The sequence below is a fragment of the Halictus rubicundus genome, chromosome 14, assembly GCF_050948215.1.
Source record: "Halictus rubicundus isolate RS-2024b chromosome 14, iyHalRubi1_principal, whole genome shotgun sequence".
In the NCBI taxonomy this organism is placed as follows: domain Eukaryota; kingdom Metazoa; phylum Arthropoda; class Insecta; order Hymenoptera; family Halictidae; genus Halictus; species Halictus rubicundus.
The window spans coordinates 4,310,627-4,326,921 of NC_135162.1; the positions used below are offsets into that span (position 1 = coordinate 4,310,627).

Genomic DNA, 16,295 nt, shown 5'->3' on the forward strand with positions numbered 1-16,295 from the left:
GAAAAATTAGTGTAAATATGATTCTAATGTCATCGGAATGATATCATATCTGGTGTCATTTTCATTAGAAAAATGCCACGAATATGTTGATAAAAGTCCCATAAAAAAATAATGAAAAATAAAGAAGTTTTGTTATTGGATTAGTAGTGGTTCACACCGATATATCCAACCCGTGTTATGTTTACACTGCTCGGCGATCGAGGTCACTCGAGCTTCGCTGAATACTAGGATCTCCTAGACGGTATTTGTCGATATGACTTTGACACGTAGAGTATAACACGAATATGTTTACAATGCTCTTTTTTTACATTCGGCGCGGATCGAAGAATAGTGTCTCCTGGACGATAAACGACACGAAGACCTCGTGTTGCTGACATTAATCGAGAATTCACTGTACTCGTTTCTGCCGCATAAAATCCGCAGACTGTTTTAAGGACACGGATATCGATCGGCGTGTACCTGATTTCTGAAACTCCCCGACACGATCGTTGAACTGTATTATTTCCGTTGGGCAAAAGAACGTGAAGTCGTACTGGTAGAAAAGCATGATCAAGTATTTCCCCTTGTAATCGTTCAGCGACAAATCTGTCAACTTCATATCGACCACCGCGGTAGCTGACCAGAACGGAGCAGGATTTAGCATCACAGGTACCAAATAAAACTCAGGTTCCTTCATTTTCGACGGCTTTTCGTCGCAACAATTTTCAACGGAACCATTCTCGCTTCCGTACACGCCCAGAGCAGTCATAGTTCGTCCAAGTTATTCGAAATCTACGTCCTTCGAGGAACGCGAACGTTGCCAAGCATATGTCTTTTGAAACAAAATTGAAACTCCGAGAAAATGTATACAGTGGATGTAGAAAATATTCGTATACCGATCATTGATCAGCGATCGGTAGCTGGTTTAATCGGGATCTTTGTACGCAGAACGATTTAACACGACCGAGCTCGTCAAAATGACGGGTTTTGAATTTGTTTCTTTTTTTTGCAATTATTGAAACTATAAAAATGCCCTTTTGAAAAAATGTTTACCGTTCTTCTTTGTTAAAGTGTATATTCCTAGAAGCCGTACGAAATGTGAATGCAAATCCTATGCTATCCTGTTATCGCTGAGAAGAAATACAGTCTTTTCTCGATATATGTCCCAAATATCTAGCCGATAAAAGTCCTAGAACTATCCCCTCTGCCGTAGGGTATACCCCGTGAAGGGCCCCAAAGTTCGAGTGGCTTTGGTCGCCGAGGATTGTAAACATAATACTAATGCAATAGCAAAACTTCTTTATTTTTCCTTATTTCTTTTGGAGGCTTCCACCAATATATTCGTAGGATATTTCTGATTAAAGTGATATATATCCATACTATATCCACACTAATTTTTATTTTCAAATTATTTTTATTTTAAATTATTTTAAAAATATTTACACTAATTCCCAAAAAATGTATACACAGTTTGACTCTTAGTCCACTCATTATTTCCGATTAATTACACCCTGAAAAGAAAGAAAAATCAGAAAGTTATGACCCGTTATACAGTGTATACTTTTTTTGGGACACCCTGTAAAATTGTAATGGGAAGTAACCTTCATCGTTCGTTACACAAGTCAATGTCATCGGGATTATATTACATTTGGTTTCATTTTAATCAGAAAAATGCCTAGAAAATCTCGGTGAAAGTCTCATAAAAGAATAATGAAAAATAAAGATGTTTTGTAATTGGATTAGTAGTGGTCTTCTGATCTCACACCGATATACCCGACCGTGTGATGTTACACTCCTTGGCGGCGACGACTCTCGAACTTTGGCCCCTCGCGGAGTATACCCCGTAGTGGTGTGGGTAGTTCCAGTGACCTTTAAACGCGAGACTTGCAGTGACTTATATCGGGAATTCACGGTACAGGGACTTGTACCACCAGATCGGCGATACTCTGTGTTTCGGTAGTTTTAAACAGTTATGTCCGGAGCTGTTTAACCCCGATAAGATTAAACCTTGGTCAAGTAGCAAGCCTATGAAAGTTTCGAAAGTTTTCGAACCGTCACACAGTGGGCCAAAAGCGCCAAAACGTGACCAAAATGCAAGAAATGAATTTCACGTTAGGGGTATGGCTCTTGCCGTATTGGATTCTCAGGTAATGACTGTATAAGAAGCCGAAGGTAAAAAGGTCTTACTACCTATACTTGCTAAATGGTGGGAGTACAAATGTCCCATACAGTCGTCTCGCAGTTTTCGTGCAGTGAACTACGTTGTGAAAAAAAAGACAGCTTACAATTTTACGGAAATTGAATTTTTTTGTGCGTGTACGATGGATTTATATTAATTAATGTTTCGAATGTATGAAGTGAACGATAAAACTTAGTGCACAGATTTTACAAATGTATACTGAAAGTTGTATATTCCATAATATTCCACGGAGATTCTTGTCGAGTCTTGTAGTAGACACTATTATTTAACATTATTTTGAAAAAGTAGTTGCTCAAAACTGCCCCTTTCGTAATGCGATCCATTTTTGTGACGCAGAGGTAGTCATGGTAAATACTAGTTACAAGCATGTTTTCTCGAGAAATTTAGAAGTTATAATAAAATTTGTTAAATAAGCATTGTATGGTTCCACTTATAGAGTTTTCTGATACAAAAATTTCTTTTTTAATAATAATTTTTTTATTGTTTAAAAAAAATTTTATTTTTGTTTTTTGTAATTTTGACATCAGATTCATATTCGCCGGCCCGAAAAATATGGGAATACTAATTTTCAAGGAAGTTCAATCATTTTTTTGGTTACGCATCCGCCATTTTGTTTTTTGTAATTTTTACATCAGATTCATATTCGCCGGCGCGAAAAACATGGGAATACCAATTTTTAAGAAAGTCCAATAATTTTTTTGGTTACGCATCCGCCATATTGAATCCGCCATTTTGTTTTTTGTAATTTTTACATCAGATTCATATTCGCCGGCCCGAAAAAACATGGGAATACCAATTTTCAAGGAAGTCCAATCATTTTTTTGGTTGTGCATCCGCCATTTTGTTTTTTGTAATTTTTACATCAGATTCATATTCGCCGGCCCGAAAAAACATGGGAATACCAATTTTCAAGGAAGTCCAATCATTTTTTTGGTTGTGCATCCACCATTTTGTTTTTTGTAATTTTTACATCAGATTCATATTCGCCGGCCCGAAAAACATGGGAATACCAATTTTTAAGAAAGTCCAATAATTTCTTTGGTTACGCATCCGCCATATTGAATCCGCCATTTTGTTTTTTGTAATTTTGACATCAGATTTATAATCAGCGACCCGAGAAACCTATGAGTATCAATTTTGAACTAAATTGAAGTACTCCTTCCTGTTTTGGCCACGTTTTGGCGCTTTTGGCCCACTGTGCGTTACCCTATAGTTCCCTGCCCTAAGAATGGTCGCAGAGGTCTTGTAGTCCCGCATGAGCATGCTGTGTATGTAAATAGCAATTAGGCGTTGTGGTCCTGCGTAAGAACTTCGAGAGTTCCGGTAGAGTGCCATGGTAGCGGTTGGAAAACAAATGAATAAATAAACAGACAGACAAACAAGTAAACAAACAAACAAGTAAACCAACAAACAAACAAACACACTGTCCCCCAAAAATTAAGTCGAAAGATGACGAGAGGCGAGAGTAAGTAGCTAATAATGACGTGTGTGTTGCGTGTATCGTTTGAAAGCTCCGAAAGGTGGAAGCGGTTCCGAGTCTGGTACATTAAGACGTAAGGAACGTAGTCGCAGCAAATCGCCGTTCAGGAGCTTCCGTTGGAGAAAATCGGCCAAGTCACCGAGTTTAGATCGCAGTGGTGTGAGTGACGATGAACACAGCATATCCGGTAAGCAATCAACCTACCGATTTCTGGACAGTTCCTACTTTCTGCGCCTGGCCTCTCAATCGTAACACCCACCGCTTCGTCTGTCCACAGAAAAAAAAAAGAAAAAAACAACGCCGACAATAGTCGAGATTAACACGTCTGTAGAACACACATATATATTCTTGTCATCGACCAAGTTCTTTGTGTCACACAGGTGTAGGGTGTCTCGAAGGAACCTCGCCTTAGAACGGGGCCAAACAACCGATCAACTAATCCTTTTATTTTCAGCATCTCTGCGATATTCTCTTCTTCTTCTTTTGTTCTGTTTTTTTTTCCTTTTTTGTTACTTTACCAAAAGGAACCTATATAAAAGACTAACAAAATACTTAGGGTATATACTAATATTAACGATAAGTCTAGTTGCATCCTACTAATCCGAACTGTATGTTTGTTTGGTATTTGAACTGCATTCAGCATCCTTCTAACGTGTCCGGTAACTATGATATTCTCTCTTCCTGTTCAAAGTTTCTTGTCGATCGCACACGTTCAACCGTGTGCGTGTCTGTATCGCGAAGTAGCTATGACACGAACCACAATGGCGCACAGTCGTTTCAAGGTGTATTTCATTTTTTCAGAACAACGAAGTCCCACCGACGACGAATTCGAAGGCGTATTGCAACGAAAGCACGAATGGGAGAACACAACGAAGAAAGCGTCGAACCGGTCCTGGCACAAGGTGTACATGGTAGTCCGCGGACAGAGTTTGTTCGCCTACACGGACCAGAAGTCGTACAAGGCTGCGCCTGACCAGTCGCATAAAGGAGAAGCTCCTCTTGATCTCAGGGGCGCTACCATAACCGTGGCGAACGATTATACTAAGAAGAAACATGTCTTCCGAGTAAAGTAAGTCCTCCGGATAGTTAGGAGAAGCTCTAGTCTAGGCTTAGCTCCTTTGGATTGACAATAGCGTTGGATCGAGAAGCTGACTTTCAATGTAGTCACCAAACATGGATTGGGTAATATTTTGACTTGGCTAGAATCGTGATAAGTAGGGTGAATCAAAAGAATTTCCGCTGCAATGTTCAAAGAAAAATATCAAGAGTAGATCTGCGAAGACTGTTCAGTGAAAAGGACTAGCCAATTCTAACTTCTGTATTTTCTATCTGAGGGAAGTAAAAAAAAAAGAAAAACGTTCTCCTATACATAGTACGATTCTCGGTGTACAGTGACTCACGAAAGTATTTGAACACTTACCATGAAATACTTTATTTATTATAATAAGTATATTATACAATACTTACAGAAATATTATTAACATTATAAATAGGTATGACTCTCTAGATTATACAGGTCAAGTTTCAAGTGAATCGAAAGATTTATACCATAGTTATGAATTATTTCTTACAAACATAGAGTTTGCTTATGCCACAAAAGTATTTGAACACACAGAAATGAGCTCTAAGGATGAAAGGAAACAAAGTTTTTCATGCACTGAATGTAAACATTCACTGTTGTTAGTTGTTCTACGTGCGCCAGTCATAGTCTAGCATTCATGGTGAAATATTCTATTGAACATGTGTCCCAAAACATTTGAAATTCCTGAAAATGAGAGAAAATGAATTGTGAAGTGGCGCAACGAAGGAAAGACGTATGGTGAAATAAGTAAATAAGGAAATAAGGAAATAAGTAAGAGAAAGAAGAAAGAGCTTTGATCGGTGAAATAAAAAAAAATCCAAAGATTTCTGCTACAGAACTTGCAACGATAGTTAGAGATTACTTCAAGAAAGATGTAAATCGAGAATTATGTAGAAGAGTGCTAGGTGAAAATGATTATCATGCCAGGGTTCCTAGAAAGAAGCCGTACATTAGTGATATTAATAAGAAAAAGAGATTAAAATTCGCCAAGGAATTTATTAGTAAAAATAACGCATTCTGGAATAAAGTAATCTTTTCAGATAAATCGAAATTTCACGTTTTTGGATCGGACGGGCGCAGTTTTGTTTGGAGACAAGCAAATATTGAAATGGAAGTGAAAAGCTTGCGTGCTACGGTAAAACATGTGGACGGTTCAATTATGTTCTGGGGGTGCATGTCAGCTGGTGATACCAGGAATTTGGTCTTCATAGAAGGAATAATGGATAAATACAAATATCTGAACATTTTACAAGAAAATTTAAAAGAAAGTGCAAGAAAATTGGGTATATACGAACACTTTTACTTTCAGCAGGATAATGATCCTAAACACACTGCATGAATCGTTAAGGAATGGATCATATACAATACCCCCCACATGTTGGTCACACCACCACAAAGCCCCGATATTAACACGATTGAACATCTATGGGCAATAATAGGAAAAAGACTAAAAAAATTTAATATATCATCCAAGGCAAGTTTAAAAGAAAAAATACTCGAAGTGTGGAACTCTATATCTCCGAGTATTACAGAAAAGTTAGTATACATACTCGCTTACAACATGTTATTCGTGCCAAAGGTGGACCCACTAAATATTAAAGCTTTAAAAGTTACCTGTTCAAATACTTTTGTGGCATCAGTAAAGTTTATGTTTGTAAGAAATAATTCATAACTATTGTATACATCTTTCGACACACTTGAAACTTGACCTGTATAATCTAGAGAGTCATACCAATTTACAATGTTAATAATAATTGTGTAAGTATTGTATAATATACTTATTATAATAAAAATAAAGTATTTCATGGTAAGTGTTCAAATACTTTCGTGAGTCACTGTACTAGCGTTGGAGAAAGATGGAATGGATAGAAGATTTGACTGATGGTTAAATGGACGGTTTGCAGGTCGCAAAGCGGATCGGACTTCCTGTTCCAGGCCAAAGACGACACCGAGATGAACGAATGGGTGACAGCATTGAACCAATCGGCGCAGGGCGCATCGGGCGCAGGCACATCCAGGGCGCACACCTTGCCCGCGCCAACGCAAGCCGAGACCAAGCGACGTAGTTTCTTCACTCTCAAGAAAAAGTGAGTTCAGAGATAGAAGTATCCGGAAGGGTGTGTCGAGGTGTATCCCCCCCGCGTGTTCTTCTATGGTATATCTGACGATAACGGCAACATATCATGCAAAGTAACGAGACTTGGGAAACGCGAGACGGAAACGGAGCATCTTTTGTCCACATGCTTTGCCCTGACATATATTATTGTTTCTCATTGTTCATCTTGCGGCTCGAGCACTCTCATATATAATACTCATGAGTTCACTCATTCTCCTTGTGCAGCATCCAAGAGTGATCCTTGACAGAGCAAGTGATTAGAGATTTCCAAAATTGAAATGTAAGAACATATATTTACTCCAGCTCGGTGACACACCGGAGTTGAATCAAATTTCTGTTTCTCTGATTACGAATCCGATACCTATCTGACAAGCTAGAACGTGGTACAGATCTGTATATCCTGTATGCAGTCTACTTGATCTTTAAAATAGATCACCTTTTCATAGAAATCGCTCGCAGTCACGTTTCGATTCACGAAAACTAAAGTTGCTGACACAGCAAGGATCCGCTCACTGTACACAGTGCTCCGATGATTCTTGCCAACCCTGTCCGTACTCTCATCATCCAGGTCCGGATGGCAAGAATCATCCAAGTGGCTTGTACATGCTGTATCTTATGTTAACATCATCGTCTGTCATTAGCCATTTCTTTCGCAAGAGCACTGTCACTGGCAAATTGTTAACGTGATTATTGTTAATTGCTCGTTTTGGGACGCCGTGTAAAGGTACATTTACAGGGTAACGCTGTATGTTGACTTGGATTAAACTGTGTCCTATTTGTATCGATTGCCCAGTGATCTAATTGGTTTACCTATCTGATTGTGTATATATACGTATATATATATATAAATATTTGAAGGCCAACAGGGAGAAATCGCAATGACGGCGTCACCTGTGGATCTAGAGTAAAAGTAAAATCCAACACGTATTCGTATACAGGATGTCCCAAAAATGTTGCACTTCCTTGAAAAGGTTGACTCCTGATGTCATTTGAAGTAATTTTTTCCTTTGCGAAAATATTCTCCGCGGCTTCGTTAAGGAGTTATTAACGAAAAAGACGGATCAATCAGGGCGTGGCTACGACAGGCCTCGGTGAGCGTGGTGTTGGCATTGGACGAGCCGGAATCCGTCCATTGTAGCCGCGCCCTGATTGGTCCGTATGTTTTGTTAATAACTCCTTAACAAAGCCGCGAAGCACATTTTCTCAAAGGAAAAAGTTTCTTCAAATGACCTCAGGAATTATCCCTTCCGAGGAAATACAACATTTTGGGGACACCCTGTAGAGTATAGACGGTACGAATGCGTGTCCGCCAGAAGAAGTTGGATTCAAACCGGTGATCTCGTTATTGTACATTTTTCCTTGCGCGTAACGATGTACGTTCGATGGTGTAGGTGTATACATATTCCATGAAGTTACTTTCTTTTGAATATGATTGAATCATCTTCAAAAGGAGTGGCAGGTGATCACCTCGGAGCATTGAGAAAAACGAAATGAGAAATTTCGGATCGAGAGACTCGAGGTGCCTTGCCAGTCATTGTCATCACGCGGCCAGCGCCTGACAGACGTCCATTTTCATTCGATCATGTTGCATTTATCATATTTTAGAAAAGCCAAAAAGTAGAAAGTGAAACCAATGAACGTAACGAAAACAGTACACACAATTGGAACAACATTTAGTGATTGCGGTGAGTCGCACAACAAATCCTAGATCATTCACCGTCTTACCATTGCACGATTCATTGATTAATCATCGTACTTCCGATTGTTTTTTTTTTCATTTTTCTTTACACATATATATTTTTTTCTTCTTCTGTTTATTCATTATGATTAGCATATCACGATAAGTACCAAGAGGAATGTTCTTCCAATTGTGAATGCGGAATGATTATCGAGGTTCTTCTGAACAGGAGAACATTGGATGTGCTTAATGTGTTTCATATGCGCGTCAAAAACTCCTTTGATCTCTGTAAAACATTTGGAGTCGCTGGTTACAGTCATATTTCGTTATCCGTTACGTGTAGCTCGCATAGAACTACCCTACAATTCCTATACTTGAGTTTATATGCGTGCGGAGGGTGTCTTGGGATTTAGTTGGTCAAATTGTGAGCGTACAATCGTCAAGCCTAAGAGAGAAGTGTTATTTAAAATCTCAAAATGATATTTCGCTAACTATGATCTCTGAGCGATTAAAGTTAGTCGTGCAACAAATCGTTTCTTATTATTGTTTGCACGAGATAACGCCCATAATTTGGTAAACAAAATTCTGGAATGCTCTGTACACGCATATATCTTTAGCCTTTAGATTTTGCAATGACTAAGTCATCGTAAACCGTAGTGGAATTAAGAATTACGCTTAACGAAAGTATTCTAAAGACTCTAAGCTTCCGAGCAAAGTAAAGTAAATTTTTACTTTGCTTGTCGTGGATGTGTTCGTTCTATGGAGATAAGGAAGCAAGTAGGAATTAATGAGCAAAAGATGGTGAGGGGCGTAATGAATTGAATGTTAAATTTATTATTATGAAAGCTACGTGTTCCAATGTTCTGAGATTCTAATATTACACGTTTGAAAGTTCTAGAACTTAGTGGATACGCATTTCCATATGGAGTATAAATCTTCTTGATGTCACTTAATGAAACTTGTATCGGTCGCTGTGAAACTCGATGCATCAGGGGCAAACTCCCAAGTCGGAATCACCGATCGTTGAAAAATAGTTACAGTTTCGTTAGATTCCGTGACAGGAGAACAACGAATAGCGAGATGGGTGACTGTATTGCCTAATATACTACTTGTGCTTCAGCGACAAAACATTTCCAAACGTTTCTACAACTTTATCATCTTCGAGCATAAAACATATGGGTCGATTCTGCTCCAGCTTTAAAAATATATGTTCTGTAACGTTCTTTCTGTCGAACTGATATTCTTACTTTTGTACAGAAAAAGTCACTGAAACGAGTGAAAGATTACATTTCAAAACGGTCCCAATGTTTCGTAAGATTTATTGCAAAATTCATTTTTAAATGATTTCCGCCGATGCGAGAATGATCTATTCGAGATGATGAGCTGGAGTGATTCACCTTGCATATATACATATATATGAAACATAATCATTTCAACGTGTCACATGTTATCCAACATCTCAGTTCACCAGGCGCTTTTTATTCGCATTTTTCATTGCTTTCGTGAAACGTTTCTTTCGTTCGCCTAGTACTAGCTCTGGCAAAAAGTGTAATATCATTCGATTGTGTTTTTATTTAAATATTTCTATCTGATCTGTACGCAAAGATTGGACAGAAATTTTTCGAAATGTTTAACACGTTGACTGCCATGTCACCCATATGTGGGTGACGGAATTATTTGTCCAGGTTTTAAAATGAATTTTTACGTTAATATATTCATTGTGCCTAATTTGATTAGGATCTGTCAAATTCAAGAAAGTTGGAGGACTACTCAATATCATACATTTAATTCTTTTCAATTTTTATTTCATTAAATAACTTACTTTGATTTTATGGAATATTTGAGGTTTCTAGTTTGGCAGTCAAAGTGTTAATAGATGAATAGATTTTCTAATCGGTACAATACTTATTGCCAGGGGTAATGCCATGTATATTATTACTATATGCGTAGACTATATTTGCAAACATGATTGTGTATATTATTGTTGGATTATCATTATTGCGGCCATCCTTTTATCAATGCTTATTCATTACCATTTACCAGTTCATTTGTTCACGCTTCTTTGCTGTTAAAGAAATCTCTCCTGGGTTTTGTAAGACTGTAAGACTTTGTTGCCTCTTTTCTAGCAAAGGTACAGAACTTTATCTACGCGTACACCCAGCAGCCAATGCAGCTCTTAAAGACGGAGCTGTGACTTATGCATATATTATTATATTTTAATTGTCCAGATTTGTGTGTAGCATCCGTACGCCCTTATCGGACTATGAGCCGAATAGTATTATAGCATTGGTTTAGAAAAGCATTGAAAGATATATATTTTCAGACGTAGAAATGTTTTCCTCGCGATCAGAATGGTCCACTCGAGCCACTCCAATCTAATTATCAAATCAATGAAAATATAAATATCCATCGCAGAATGTTAAGTTTTTGTACGATTCTCATTATAATTTGAAAAGAATACACTTCACGGCGACAAAGTAATGAGAAACTTTGTTGAAAGTTCTCACGACGAAGGGAATAAGGACTCGAATGGGCCATACTGTTTTCCCTAGTGGAAATCTCACACAACTTTCGCTGAATACATTAGCCAAAATTTCTAAAGAGGCTAGAGCATCGTTATCCTTGTTTGAGTAATGAAAAATAGTTGAACGGTCAGCTGGAAGAATTGAAGTGCACAGAACAACCTGTGCTTTCATTAGCTGGAAACAGACACGAAAGTATTATAGAAAACCATTGAGTTTGTTCTCATTAGACAGTAAGCAGTAGTATAGCATATTGAGTTATGCATCCACCAAACGAACATTCAGGAACATGTAGGAAAACGAGCAACAGTAACCAGCGAGTTGCTTTTTGTTCCCTTGGTAGATACATGGCTTTACAATTGTACTGCTCTATGCCTCATCAAAGAGTAACGAAAATTTACACTACCATTATACGTGTATAGCGTTTAAACCACGAGTTGGAAATCGTTTATATTACCATGGTCTATTGTTTGTCCTCATTTCCATTTGACTAGAAACTTCACAAATTAATCTATAAAAATATATTTATTCCTGTACACATTTACTCATGGCAGCTTTAATTTTACGATTATTTTCAAAATCGTTCCAACTCTTGGATTAGACAGGAATATACCGATATACATGTATTTCCAACAATCCCAGTATACCAGAGTGCATTACAGTTTTTGATTTAACGTTCGTTTTGTTTGCCAATTTTTCAGCTAAACTGGAGCAGTGAAGTTCGGTATAAGCCGCTCAGCACAACACACGTTTAAACAAAGAAATGTTTCGTCGCTCTGCGTGGTTAAAGCAACGTTAACATAACAGTTTAGGAAACACACGATACACGGCCAACGATGGTGTTTCGCTGAATTAAAAAATAAAAAAAAAGCAAAAAAAAATCGAAGGAAGACCCTTGCTAAAACCAAGTCGTTTCACGAAACGCCTACATCTCGACTACTGTCAGCCACGGGATAATAGAAAGAAAGAAAGAAAGAAAGAAAGGAAAATATAGAGAAATATATTTAAAGAATCAGCTGTCTGTATGTGTTAAAACACACACTTCACACGCGTGTAGGCCATTCTCGAAGTCTAATTCGCATTTTTAGTTCTTCAAGGAATTTTTGGACACCTTGCAATATATCGCTAGTTGAGGAAAGTGACACACTCGGTATGTCCCATGTTAGCGTGATTGAGCGTCTACATTCACTCGAATCGATCGACAAAATGTTTATTCCACACGTTAGGAGTTTCGGTTCCTTTTTTTCTTTTCGAGCCTTATCATTGTACATGCGTGACTTGTTTGGAATGAACTTAATAATTGTTCTGATGTTTGACACGACACTATGGTAGAATATCATCGGTGGTAATTTTTTTTAATCGAAAAACGAAAACGAGTATCGACGCTACATACAGGTTGCCGTGAAGACGTATTCTGCAAGCTGAACTGAAAGTTAGTCTTCCCATGGCTCCTCCTATTGGAAACTCAGCGGCAACAGGAAAAACTATTTGTACGCTTCTAATCTTTTGCTTTCAACTGACGACGCTAATATTTTTAGTGGAACAATAAAGATAAATGTTATTTCTGACAGTCTGTGTACGGCCAAGAAGGTAAACGCTTGGCGGCACAGGCTTATACAAATAATTTTTATCTTACCGGTGTTGGAAATATTCTTAACAATTGCAAGCAAAAGCGCGACGTGCACATGTGTAGCAATGTTTCTCCGATTGCGAGTACTTTGCTCAAAATGGGGAACAAAGTCTAAGAAATACTCCTATTAAGCCATTAAAATATGCCAGTGATCCTCCATTTTGAACAGTGTATCGGCTGATATTACCAAAGGGAAGATGTTAAATGTTGCTTCGAAGGTAGCTTGCTTTCAGAACCTTATTGCAACTGTTAAAGTTTATTTACTACAGAAAAGTAACTCGTTGATTGAACACGGTGCCGTTCATGATCATATTTGCGCACATACTTAATTATTATACTTTTGACAGGCCAAGTTTGTGTATTCGATGTTTTCGTTTCTTTTACGCAGACACAGAAATATTTTTATTTACACGGCAACCTGATAGATGAACATTTATCACGAGAATACAATCTTCTAGTTTACAATTGTTTACTCGTTTCATCTCGCATAAGCGAAGAACAAGTTGGAATCCGTGTTCTTTTCGTTTTCCAAGCAATACGTTCTGCATGACCCTATTGTACTCTGATTTCGCGTGTTCCTGCAAACGATTTGCGTTTGCGTTTCGATGACTGCCATATATGTTTATAAGAAGCACACTAACTTGGGACATGATATATAAATATATAAATAAATATATAAATATTATATATATATATATAAATATGAATTAGCTTTTAACAAATTGTTAAATATATGCTGCGCCCTAAGGGAGAAACGCATTGGAGAATTATAAAGAATGGAACACACTGTGTAATAATTAAAAGAACAACCTCTTACACGATCCCGAAAAAAAATTGCAGGACATTCTATGGAATTAAAAAAACAGAGAAAGAGAAAGAGAGAAAGAGAGAGAGAGAAAGAGAGAGAGAGAGAAAGAGAGAGTGTGATGTTTTAATTGTTCTTTAGATTTCTCTGTGTGCGGCGCAGTTATTATCAAGTGCGAGCATGCGCGCGCGCGCGCGTGTCTTTCTGTGCTCTCAACAAGTAGTAGACTGTAATTGATTCCACTTGATGCGTCCCGCTTGATACTAACTGAACCGTTCGCGTTTAAGACTCGCGCGATTGTTAACTTCTCCTTCTTTTTTGTCTCTATTAAATATTTATCGAACTCGTTTTTTTTTCCTTTTTGTTTTACGTAGCATGTAAGAGCTGGATCTAATGCGAGGTTTTGAGAAAGAATTGCATTTCCTCAGCAAAGACTTTTTAACGATTAACTCTCGATGAAAGCTCGTTCCCGTTCTATCGCTCCATCTCAATGCGACTCGAGCAACTTGTTGTCGACTTGTTCCATGCCTTGGAATGCATCTTTGTTTTACTTTTTTAATCGATAATAATTAAACAGCGGATCTTTATGCATATTTACGAGGGAAATTTTTAAGGGGCTGTACGGTAGAATTTTGATAAATTTACATCGGCTGTTTGTTTTATTTGAGAGTTGCACGGAACAGTTAGGAAAGTAAAGCAACATCGGTTCGTTTTGAATTTCTACAGAGTATGGGGTCTATATTTGCATAAAAATCCGCAATTGATAATGGGTCTTTTCAATGAACGAATTTCGAGAATACGATTTTATAATAGAATACCTCATGTTTTTTAATCATTGATCGTGCGTGCTTCACTGATTTTTACATACTTATATATATATATAACCACGAGTTAAAACAGTATGCCTAGAGATGAAGGACGAAGAAACAATAAGGAAAGATGGCAACAACAATCTCTAATCAAAAATTGTCTTAACACGTTCGCTTTATTTCTTAATTTAATGCATGTGCATTTAGTGAATATTTTTTTTTAATATTTCGGAGTCGCATTGCTACACTACACAACTTGATATTTCATAGCTATGTGTTTTATATATAAATATATATAAATATAAATGAAGATCAGTAAATTATAAGGAATAAAAATTATTATAATAGATAATATATGATGATTGTGAAACCAGCCGATGGTAATTCATGTACGGAATAATCCCTTCCGCAAGTCCTAAAAAAATATTCGACGTTACAGCATTTTCGATAATAATAGACTTTTTTCAAAACAGCGTGTTCGTGTTCTTTCTTTTAAATATATATTTTCATCGTATACTGTTTTATACGTGACGCAATACGAGTGAAACCTGCTCGTGTCGCCAGGAAATGAAACCCATTATCTAATGTAGTTTTATTGTTGCATTCAAGAGCCGCCATTAAAGTACTTACTCCCCCAACGACGATTTTCAATTTTATCACGAAGATTCTTTTCTATTGGCTACTACGTCGATAATTATACATGCAAGGCCGTTGTGACTCATGCCATTTCAGAGTTATACTTTGTAGCGAATGTTTTTTGAAACTATTACGACAAGTCTCAATATTGTTTCAAAGTTGTTTGCATAAAAGGCTGTATAAGCTGCTTTTAAATTCATTTTGAAACCGTACAGTGCGTATCATTTCTCTCAAAAAATGTTTCCAAATTTCACAATTTGCATGAAAATACTGTGTTTGCGAGTCTAATGCATTTCATGACAAGAGTCAATAGAAAACTTTAATGTTGATCTTTAACATTATAAATTTTACGAACTACCAGAAAATTACCTTTAAAATGATCTAAACTGAGCGTAAAAACAAGGCTCCGAAGAATGTTGTTTACAATGCATGATGCATAGTATTATGATGGGACATTCAATGACAACGATCGGTATATACGTAAACAGCAAAGTATGCGTTAAATATTTGGAAAAAAATGATTGATCGTGATGTTTTTAATTAAATTGAATTAAAGATCAAGATAAAGTAAGTTTTTACGTGCTGTGGCGCCATCTATAAAAAAGCTGATAAACTAGTCACCAATTAATATTTCGTAATAAGTCTTGTTTACACAATTTTGCCGCAGATGGCGCAACACATTCGAGATACATGACACATACGTTGTTATACAGAAGGAAACGAGTGGTCAAATACTTATTTTATGCATGTCGGCTCTTGTTAACAGCTGCGAGTTTTCTGTACGTTCACAATTATTGCAATATTAATCATCGTACACTGTTCCAGTGACAGTGCACACGCATACAAGAACATGCAAAGTATAATACGCGCGCTGGTCCACTGATGGCGTGAAAAGGAAAGAAATCGTCGTGTAACGTTGCCTGTGAACGTACAGGCTCGTCGAGAGGCTTAATCAGTGATAGAGTCTTTTAGAAAACCGCGATTACGTTATCAAATCGAAGAATCAATTTCATTCGGAATAGTCTACCGTCTTAATCAGCTGGTATAAGTATCCATATTGTTTGAGGATGCAGTCCAATTCGTGGAACGTTCCATGGAAACGCACTCTCTGCATATGGTGATCGGAAAGTCCTTATAAATACTTTGATAAAATTTCAATGAATTCTTACACAAAGTAGATAGAAAAACTAGATTGACCAGAATATGTAAATAGTATAGATACACGTATAATTCTTTACCATTGAATATCTCTACCTGCGGGCAGTCTACAAGAACTTTGATTGTGCGTTGAAACGCCCTAAAGAAAAACGAACTCCTGGTTGAGATTGAATCGATTACTATTTATCAATCGGTGCTCTA

General features: G+C 37.3%; 1 protein-coding gene and 1 long non-coding RNA gene across 11 annotated transcripts in view; one reads left to right on the top strand and one right to left on the bottom strand.

Annotated features, from left to right (window-relative positions):
* Positions 1–14,673, top strand: part of Beta-spec (spectrin beta chain) — a 67,069-nt gene extending 52,396 nt beyond the window's left edge. For 4 of the 8 annotated variants that reach the window (XM_076800094.1, XM_076800096.1, XM_076800095.1 and 1 more), the window contains 4 exons: positions 3,691–3,846; positions 4,461–4,728; positions 6,645–6,827; positions 11,758–14,673. In XM_076800094.1, coding sequence (XP_076656209.1) covers positions 3,691–3,846; positions 4,461–4,728; positions 6,645–6,827; positions 11,758–11,761 — 611 coding nt within the window. In that variant the 3' untranslated portion in view covers positions 11,762–14,673. The remainder of the gene's footprint in view (positions 1–3,690; positions 3,847–4,460; positions 4,729–6,644; positions 6,828–11,757) is intronic. The other 4 variants (XM_076800097.1, XM_076800100.1, XM_076800099.1 and 1 more) reach the window with 1 other exon arrangement.
* On the bottom strand, positions 13,803–16,098 carry LOC143360935 (uncharacterized). 3 transcript variants are annotated; one of them, XR_013083377.1, is made up of 2 exons: positions 15,417–16,098; positions 13,803–14,715 (listed from the first exon to the last, which is right to left on the bottom strand). It is a non-coding gene; the product is annotated as an uncharacterized LOC143360935 (long non-coding RNA). The 3 variants fall into 3 exon arrangements; XR_013083378.1 differs by having other exon boundaries at positions 13,803–15,163; XR_013083379.1 differs by having other exon boundaries at positions 13,803–15,163; positions 15,306–15,436.
* Positions 16,099–16,295: the final 197 nt, after the last annotated feature.